The sequence below is a fragment of the Ranitomeya variabilis genome, chromosome 1, assembly GCF_051348905.1.
Source record: "Ranitomeya variabilis isolate aRanVar5 chromosome 1, aRanVar5.hap1, whole genome shotgun sequence".
In the NCBI taxonomy this organism is placed as follows: Eukaryota; Metazoa; Chordata; class Amphibia; order Anura; family Dendrobatidae; genus Ranitomeya; species Ranitomeya variabilis.
In genome coordinates this window covers 808,701,577-808,711,819 of record NC_135232.1, presented here as the reverse complement: position 1 = coordinate 808,711,819, position 10,243 = coordinate 808,701,577, and the positions used below count along the sequence as shown (strand labels likewise).

At 42.7% G+C, this 10,243-nt stretch overlaps 1 protein-coding gene across 2 annotated transcripts in view; it reads left to right on the top strand.

Moving 5' to 3' along the window:
• The first annotated feature begins 4,358 nt into the window (after positions 1-4,358).
• The window catches only part of HGSNAT (heparan-alpha-glucosaminide N-acetyltransferase), a 61,275-nt gene continuing 55,390 nt past the window's right edge, over positions 4,359-10,243 (top strand). For both annotated transcript variants that reach the window (XM_077274237.1, XM_077274246.1), the window contains exon 1: positions 4,359-4,733. In XM_077274237.1, coding sequence (XP_077130352.1) covers positions 4,616-4,733 — 118 coding nt within the window. In that variant the 5' untranslated portion in view covers positions 4,359-4,615. The remainder of the gene's footprint in view (positions 4,734-10,243) is intronic.

Below are 10,243 nucleotides of genomic sequence, written 5' to 3'. Positions count from 1 at the left end.
GTTGCGGCTAAAGTTAGGGTTAGAGTTGGGATTAGGGTTAGGGTTTGGATTAGGGTTGGCATTAGGGTTACGTTTGGGATTAGTGTTAGGTTTGGGATTAGGGTTAAGATTAGGGTTGGGATTAGGGTTAGGTTTGAGGTTAGGGTTGAGATTAGGATTAGTGGTGTGTTGGATTTAGGGTTCTGATTAGGGTTATGGTTGTTTAGGGGTTAGGGTTGTTATTATCGTTAGGGTTGTGATTAGGATTATGGATCGGGTTGGGATTAGGGTTAGGGGTGTGTTGGCGTTAGGGTTGGAGTTAGAATTGGGGGGTTTCCGCTGTTTAGGTACATCAGGGGGTCTCTAAACGCCACAGCCAATTTTGCGCTCAAAAAGTCAAATGGTGCTCCCTCCCTTCTGAGCTCTGCCGTGCGCCCACAGTGGTTTACCCCCACATATGGGGCATCAGCGTACTCGGGATAAATTGGACAACAACTTTTGGGGTCCAATTTCTCCTGTTACCCTTGTGAAAATAAAAACTTGGGGTCTAAAAAATATTTTTTGTGGAAAAAAAAAATATTTTTTATTTTCACAACTCTGCATTATAAACTTCTGTGAAGCACTTGGGCATTCAAAGTTCTCACCACACATCAAGATAAGTTCCTTGGGGGGTCTAGTTTCCAAAATGGGGTCACTTGTGGGTGGTTTCTACTGTTTAGGTACATCAGGGGCTCTGCAAACGCAACATAACGCCCGCAGACCATTCTATCAAAGTCTGCATTCCAAAACGGTGCTCCTTCCTTTCCGAGCTCTGCCATGTGCCCAAACAGTGGTCCCCCCACACATAGGGTATCAGTGTACTCAGGACAAATTGGACAACAACTTTTGGGGTCCAGTTTCTCTTGTTACCCTTGTGAAAATAAAAAGTTTTGGGCTAAAAAATCTTTTTTGTGGAAAAAAAATATATTTTATTTTCACGACTCTGCATTAAAAACTTCTGTGAAGCACTTGGGCATTCAAAGTTCTCACCACACATCTAGATAAGTTCCTTGGGGGGTCTAGTTTCCAAACTGGGGTCACTTGTGTGGGGTTTCTACTGTTTAGGTACCTCAGGGGCTCTGCAAACGCAACATAACGCCCGCAGACCATTCTATCAAAGTCTGCATTCCAAAACGGCGCTCCTTCCCTTCCGAGCTCTGCCATGCGCACAAACAGTGGTTTACCCCCACATATGGGGTATCAGCCTACTCAGCATAAATTGCACAATAAATTTCTGGGTCCAATTTCTCCTGTTACCCCTGTGAAAGTAAAAATTTGGGGGTGAAAATATCATTTTTGTGGAAAAAATATGATTTTTTTTTATTGTTACGGCTCTACATTATAAACTTCTGTGAAGCAGTTGGGGGTTCATAGTGCTCACCACACATCTAGATAAGCTCTTTGGGGGGTCTAGCTTCCAAAATGTTGTCACTTGTGGGGGGTTTCTACTGTTTACGTACATCAGGAGCTCTGCAAATGCAACATGATGCCCACAGACCATCCCATCAAAGTCTGCATTCCAAGCGGCGCTCCTTCCCTTCCGAGCCCCGATGGGTGCCCAGTGGTCCCCCCCCCACATATGGGGTATCAGCGTACTCAGGACAAACTGGTCAACAGATTTTGGCGTCCAATGTCTGCTGTTACCCTTGAGAAAAAAAAATTGCAGGCTAAAAAATCATTTTTGAGGAAAAAAAAAGGATTTTTTATTTTCACGGCTCTACGTTATAAATTTCTGTGAAGCACTTGAGGGTTTAAAGTGCTCACCACACATCTAGATAAGTTCCTTAAGGAGTCTAGTTTCCAAAATGGGGTCACTTGTGGGGAGTTTCTACTGTTTAGGCACATCAGGGGCTCTCCAAACGTGACATGGCGTCCAATCTCAATTCCAGCCAATTCTACATTGAAAAAGTAAAACGGCACTCCTTCTCTTCCAAGCTCTGCGATGCGCCCAAACAGTGGTTTACTTCCACATATGGGGTATCAGCGTACTCAGGAGAAATTGCACAGCAACTTTTGTGGTCTAATTTCTCCTGTTACCCTTGTCAAAATAAAAATTTTGGGGCAAAATTATCTTTTTTTTTTTTAGAAAAAATTAGATTTTTTTTTATTTTCACGGCTCTACGTTATAAACTTCTGTGAAGCACCTGGGGGTTTAAAGTGCTCACCACACATCTAGTTAAGTTCCTTAAGGGGTCTAGTTTCCAAAATGGTGTCACTTGTGGGGGGTTTCCACTGTTTAGGCACATCACGGGCTCTCCAAACGCGACATGGCGTCCGATCTCAATTCCAGCCAATTCTACATTGAAAAAGTAAAACGGCACTCCTTCACTTCCAAGCTCTGCGGTGCGCCCAAACAGTGGTTTACCCCCACATATGGGGTATCGACATGCTCAGGAGAAATTGCACAACAACTTTTGTGGTCTAATTTCTCCTGTTACCCTTGTGAAAATAAGAATTTGTGGGCGAAAAGATCATTTTTGTGTAAACAAATGCAATTTTTTATTTTCACGGCTCTACTTTATAAACTTCTGTGAAGCACTTGGGGGCTCAAAGTGCTCACCACACATCAAGATAAGTTCCTTGAGGGGTCTAGTTTCCAAAATGGTGTCACTTGTGGGAGGTTTCCACTGTTTAGGCACATCAGGGGCTCTCCAAACGCGACATGGCGTCCGATCTCAATTCCAGCCAATTCTGCATTGAAAAAGTCAAACGGCGCTCCTTCTCTTCCAAGCTCTGCTGTGCGCCCAAACAGTGGTTTACCCCCACATATGAGGTATCGGCGTATTCAGGAGAAATCGCACAACAAAATTTATGGTTAAATTTCTGTTTTTACACTTGTGAAAATAAAAAAAATGTTTGTGAAGAAAAATGTTTGCAAAAAAAAGTTAAATGTTCATTTTTTCCTTCCACGTTGTTTCAGTTCCTGTGAAGCACGTAAAGGGTTAATAAACTTCTTGAATGTGGTTTTGAGCACCTTGAGGGGTGTAGTTTTTAGAATGGTGTCACACTTGGTTATTTTCTATCATATAGACCCCTCAAAATGACTTCAAATGTGATGTGTTCCCTAAAAAAAAATGGTGTTGTAAAAATGAGAAATTGCTGGTCAATTTTTAACCCTTATAACTCCCTAACAAAAAAAAAATTTGTTTCCAAAATTGTGCTGATGTAAAGTAGACATGTGGGAAATGTTATTCATTAACTATTTTTTGTGACATATCTCTCTGATTTAAGGGAATAAAAATACAAAGTTTGAAAATTGCAAAATTTTTAAAATTTTCGCCATATTTCCGTTTTTTTCATAAATAATCGTAAGTAATATCGAAGAAATGTTACCACTAACATGAAGTACAATATGTCACGAAAAAACTGTCTCAGAATCAGCAGGATCTGTTAAAGCATTCCAGAGTTATAACCTCATAAAGTGACAGTGGTCAGAATTGTAAAAATTGGCTCGGTCACTAAGTACCAAATTGGCTCTGTCACTAAGCGGTCAATATCTTTATTGTACGTTCAATCCACCTGAAGACCCTCGTCCTTCTGAAAAAAAAAGGAAAATAAAAAAGCCACAATATCCCATACCTGTCTGCCGTACAGTCTTGTCCCACGCTGTAAATCCATCTGAAGGGGTTAAATACATTTACAACCAGGAGCCTGCTAATGCAGCTGCTCATGGCTGTAAATGACTGGGGATTGAATGGAATGTAGGTAAGTAGCTTCGTTGACTTGCGGTGCCGTCATAGAAGCTGCGCCCCCTGGTGGCATAAACTCATATGAACTGTAGCGTGGGAATTTTTCTGAATATTTTCTCACACTATGACGGCACCGCAAGTCAACGAAGCTACGTTACCTGCATAAAATACGGCTGAGAAATATACGGCTGATGGAAGCTGCCCCATAGAGAAACATTGGTCCGTGTGCAATGCGTAGTTTTTGCGCCTCTCCCTCATCCGTATTCCTCGCTAGTGTGACGCCGGCCTAAGAGTTTCAGAAAGGGATGTTCTTCCGAAAAGCTGTAAACCTAATTGGAAGTTGCTTGTCCCCATTATTTCCTTATGTGCCTTCTAGTGTTCTCTCTTCTTAGGAGCAGGCTGCACTCACATGTGGGAACATTGCTAGAAAGTTTCTGAAAACTGGTGGAGTGGCACACAAGGTAGAGGGTCCAGCAACTTCTCCACCTTAAAAGCAGCCGTGTACCATATGACGTCATTAGGTCTTCAATGATTGGCTGGTTTGTCACCCGCCCCCGCTGTTTGTGATCTGTGATTGGCCGCTGGCCGATCCCCGGCTGCGGCAGCCCCAGGACTAGCTTGTGACTTAAGGTGGAGCGAGGCAGACGTGTCACGCTACGAGGATGACAGCGGCCGGGCAGGAAGTAATGCAATAGGGAGAGCACCGGAGACCGGCAGCTTGTAATCCGGGGACACAGAGAGGACGCCCGCTGACAGCGCGTGTACCGCGGCACTCTCGGCTTCGGTGGAGGGCACTTCTCACCGGGAAAACCCTGGAAAACAGGGAGGAAGTGAGAAAACGGAGGGGAAGGCGGAAGAAGCGGTGGAAGAAGCCCACGAGTGAGGAGAGCAGCGGTGACAGCAGGAGGATGGGGCTGGCATGGCCCACCTGTGCCTCTGCCCACTGCCTGTGCCTGGTGTCCGCCCTGAGCCTCGTCCTGCTGGTCAGCTGCACGGGCTCCTCCGGCGGCAGGCAGCACGCAGACGGTAAGTGCTGCCCCCAGAACATGCCTGCCCCTGGTGAGGGGGCACATTGTGCAGCTCCTGGTGGCAGGACCCCCGCAGACCCTACTGCAGATGTGAAGCCCCTGGGGCCATGAGGGTTCAGTTGGGTAATATGAAGTCAATGACATTTGGCTACTCTTGTTGGGCGGGGGTCACAAAATAATGCAGAAAAGGGGCGGTAGGTTGGGGGCATTAAAGCATCACTTACTAGCTACCCATCAGACATAGTACCCCTCATCTGCCCCTGGAGACCATCCTATATGTAACGCACCAAAAGGAAGGTGACCCCGGCCTGCTGCAGACCAATCAGGCTGTGTCTAAAATTGCCCTCTGCAGGGTAATGAGAGCAATTAACCATGAAGGTCCCAGGGTGTTCTGACACTGCTGATCAGAAGCCCACTGTGGGGCAATAGGCCATTCGGAGTGTCCTCAGCATCTCGGCTTCATTTCCTGGACTGTTATGGGCTGAATGACTGGTAGATTAGTAGAACATGTTGTTATTTTTTGCTTGCTCATTACATATATTATGTGTAATGTGGACACTCCCTGAGCTTGTAAGCTGCTCCCAAAACCGCCAAATGCAACTCTGCTTTGGGTACAAGTGGCTGATGTGCCTTACTATGCCGGATGATAACCTGCTCACCTGTTTCTTTACTCCAGTCATCATCACCCATGAAAGAAGGAGCATTGGTAGGCTACATGCACATGATCAGTATTTTACCTCCCGTAGTTCAAGAAGTATCGTTTCTCCTTGCGGAGTTTGACCATATTTATAAGCCAAAACCAGGAGTGAGGGATAAATACAGAAGTGGTGACGTGTTTCTATTGTACTTTTCCTCTGATTGTTCCTCTCCTGGTTTTGAATCCGAGGACAAGTATAATAGAAACACGTCACCACTTCTGTGCTTATCACCCAGTCCTGGTTTTGGCTTACAGATGCTGAACATGGTTTCAGTCCTAATCTCCAATGTGTGTCCACTAGCCCTCACCAGGCTTCTGGGTCGGCTCCATTTGCTGCTTCAGCTAGATAGATGCTCTACCACAGCCCTTTGGGTAACACGTTCTTCGTAGTGTTGTGCCAGTGACGTTGCCCTTCCAGATTCTTTCTTAATGTTGGACATCTTCCTACTTTTTCTGTCTAAAGGAACAAACAAAATCCCAATTTCTTTGACAGGTGATTTAAAGAGTCAGTCAGGATGTGCCTACTGACATGGAATTGTCATCAGGATCTGACCACCAAGTGATTTGTCATCCAGTGTATTCCATGTTGGAGGGAACATCTATTTAGTAAGGTCACTCAGTCATAGGATAATGATGGCCACCTCCCTTTGTTTCCAGCCTCCAGAAACAAATGAGATGTTCCACTGCCAATCCATCTCCCCTTCACCCCATCTTCTGGGCACTTCATCAGAGTATTTTGCATGAGCTGACTCTCCTTTCACATGAGTGACACGCATTCATCTAGTAATGAGGGATGACGTGTCCCATGGTTGTCTCTTTAGGAGACTTGTTCAATGTTTCTATTGTAGAATAAATTGAGTAATATTCAGACGTTTTATTTGAGGTGAAGTATCTTGGGCTCAGTTAACACGTCTTAGGAACCTCTTTAGAAGGTATGGAAGAGGATAATAGACAGAATAGAGCAACTTTCTACACAATTTTGTCAGATAAAATGCTAGGCCTCATGGCAGAATGAAAATTTGTTGGCGGGTTTTTCAGGGATTAACACATCAATGACATACGAAAGGAGATCTCCAGCACTGGTATGCGTATTAAATTTTTTATTTTTTTTTTTTTAAATGTCCACAAAAATCATCCAGACAAAGACATAAAAGTAGAGTTAGTGACTTGTTGCAATCGCCAGTGATCCTTAGTCGTTGTTTAAGACGATAGATCAGTTGTGATCCAAAAAGCATCAGAAACTGTATTTCTGTCTTTGGATAATGTTTGAACATACTGATCAAAAATTAGTTACCGTATTTAAACTATATTGAGTCAAGAATTGTCTTTTGTTTTTTGATTAAAAATTATACCTTTATTTAAACATACATAAAATAAACACACATTATTAAAATAGTGCCTCTGAACCAAGAACAATTTGTATGAAAGAGGTAAGCAAGGGCATCTATAGATATCCAGAAAAAATAAAATTTACAAACTCCCTTTCATGAAATGCTGACCATGGACATTCAAAGTAGCATTCACATAATATCCTCACTCAGTTCCTCAAAATGTATATGGAGATTTCCCTATTGGGTGAAGCAAACTGTGATTTTTAAAGTACAAATGCATCATTACCTCCATGTCCAAGTCTCAAATATATATATAATTGTCTAAGGGGTACTTCCGTCTGTTTGTCTGTAACGGAAATCCCGGGTTGCTGATTGGTCGTGGCCAGCCGGCCGCGACCAGTCAGGGACAGGCACAGTCCAGCCGCGAATTGGCCCCTCCCTACTTCCGTCCAGTCAGTGCCCCCTCCATACTCCCCTCCAGTCAGTGCCCACATAGCGTTTTAGGACTGCGTTACACCGCGGCATAATGCGGTGTAAACGCAGTCCGTTAACGTTGCCATTAACACATTAACAGTGTAAGTGTGCCCAACATTTTACTATTGATGCTGCCTATGCAGCATCAATAGTAAAAACATATAATGTTAAAAATAAGAATAAAAAACCCCCAAACATTATATTCTCACCTTCCGCGCCAGCCTTTCCCGGTCCTCGCGACGCTCCGGTCCTAAGAATGCATTGTGGCAATGACCGGACATGACGTAGCCGTCTCGCAAGACCGCCACATCATCACGTGTTATTGCCGCAAGGCATTACTGGGAACGGAGCGTCGCGACAAGCATCAGTAAAGGCCTGGCCTGGATCCAGGGGCTGCCTGAAGGTGAGTATATAACTATTTTTTTTATTTTAATTCTTTTTTTAACAGGGATATGGTGTCCACATTGCTATATGCTGCGTGGGCTGTGTTATATGCTGCGTGGGCTGTGCTATATACTACATACATATTCTAGAATACCAGATGCGTTATAATCGGGCCACCATCTAGTTAATTATAAGGGGTAATCCACAGTAACAACTAACGGAGCATGTATCAAAATTGCAGGTGCATATCATATTGGTTTAAGGCACGAACAGCTGAGCCATGTGGGAAGTGTCCACACGATCTGAGCCACTATTAGAAGGCGGCAAATTGTCGCAACAGTATCCACAATGTGTATGCCATACACTTAGCATAAATCAAAACTTTCAGCCCCTAATAAACACACATTACCTGGATCTATATGCCACTTTCCAAATGTAATGCCAGGTGGCTCGCTATTCCTCCGAGAACCCCAACGCGCGTTTCGCAACTGATTCCTCCTGGGGTATTGATGCATTTGTACTTTAAAATCACAGTTTGCTTCACCTGATAGGGAAATCCCCATATAAATTTTGAGGAACTGAGTGAGGATATTATGTGAACGTTACCTTGAATGTCCATAGTCAGCATTTCATGAAAGGAAGTTTGTAAATTTTATTTTTTCTGGATATCTATAGATGCCCTTGCTTACCTCTTTCATACAAATTGTTCTTGGTTCAGAGGCACTATTTTAATCATGTGTGTTTATTTTATGTATGTTTAAATAAAGGTATAATTTTTTAATAAAAAAAGACACTTCTTGACTCAGTATAGTTTAACCCCTTAATGACAGCCAATACGTCTTTTAACTGACCTGAGATACAAGAGAATAGCCTCCCCATACAGGTGACAATCCAGCAGCTGTCGGCTGTACACTATAGCTGACAACTTGCTGCATCAGCCACGATCAGTGTTGGCATTGTCCATATCTGTTTAACCCCTTAGATGCTGCTGTCAATAGTGACTACATCATATAAATGGTTAACGGAGTGTGGGGGTTTTCCTCTTTATCCCAATTGGTGCCCTCAGATCATAATTTTGTGGTCCTGATGTTTGCCGTGGCAATTCATGACCAAATAGCGGCCTTACAATCTGCCGGCTGTTGTAAACTGTTTAGAAGTTAGCAACATTTAGGTGGTAAAAATACACTTCTTCATTTCTGTCATGCCACTTTGCATTAATTCCTGAAAATCACATGAAGGGTTAATAAATGACCTGACAGCAGTTTTCAGTATTTCAGGGGGTTCTGCTTTTAAAATGGTATAACTTTTGGGGGTTTCCCAATATCTGGGACCCCTAAAGTCACTTCAAACCTGGATAGTCCCTAAAAAAAATACATTTTGTAAATTTCCTAGAAAAAATAAAAAATTACTGCTGCATTTTTAAACCTCCTAAAATGCTAACAAAATAAAAGAATATTTTAGATTCATTTAATACACATACAATCAATGGTGGAGATTGTTTTATTCGCAGCTGAGTTAATTACTCTATAATACATAGCGCCACTCAATTTTGTTTTTAGTTTACAAATGATGCTGATGTAAAGCAGACATCAGGGAAATGTTATGTATTAATGTTTTTTCTGTGGTATGACTATCTAGCTTAAAGGGATAGTCATTCAAAATTTGAAAATCGCTTATTTTTTAACATTTTTCTCAAATTTGTATATTTTTTATACATAAGCACAAAACATATCAACCTAAACTTACTATTATCATAAAGTATAATGTGTCACGAAAAAACAATCTCAAAATCACTGGTATTTGTTGAAGCATTCCAGAGTTACTACCAAATAAAGTGACACTTGTCAGATTTAAAAAATTTGGCTCCGTCTCTAAGGGGTTAATAACTAATTTTTGATCAGTATGTTCAGATATCTAGTGGAGTGTTGCCCATCCTTAGTGTAGGAACATGGGCTTGGGTTATATTCTTACTTAGGATAATGTTTGTAGATGTTTGATAATGCTGAGTCAAGATATTAACAGACATCACGGTGCTGGAGATCTTTTTGCTTGTTTGGGCCCATGGCTCTATTCTGTGTACAGCTTTTGGGTTGGTGAGTGAGGAGGACTTTGTATATGGTATATCAATGAAATAGGTCAACAATATTTAATCATAGTGGATCGGATACCATTCACCCGCACCGATCAGCAGCAGGGGGGTCGATGTCAACAATGTAAGGTGGCAGGACATTGCTCACAGGCACTGCACATTGACTGTCACTCACTTCAGTAGGAGAAAAGGTGCCATGCCCAGGAATGGCTTCTATACAATTTATAGAGCAGAGCTGGTCTTTGCTTACATCCAGCTGTCATAGGATCAGATACCAGCTGATCTGTGAAGTTCTGGATGTCCATGCTCTACACCAAGGATAGGTCATCAACATGTTAAACCTGGACAACCACTTTACGTAAACTAAACCAACACAGCGTTCAGACTGATTCACACATCCGTATTTTGTGGCTTGCGTACAGATAGACCTATGAGACTGTCTAGTCCAGAAAACCAGTTTTCAGTCAGTTCATCAGTCTGTACTTGGACCACAAAACACAGATGTGTAACATCAGCCTTAGGCTGGAGTCACA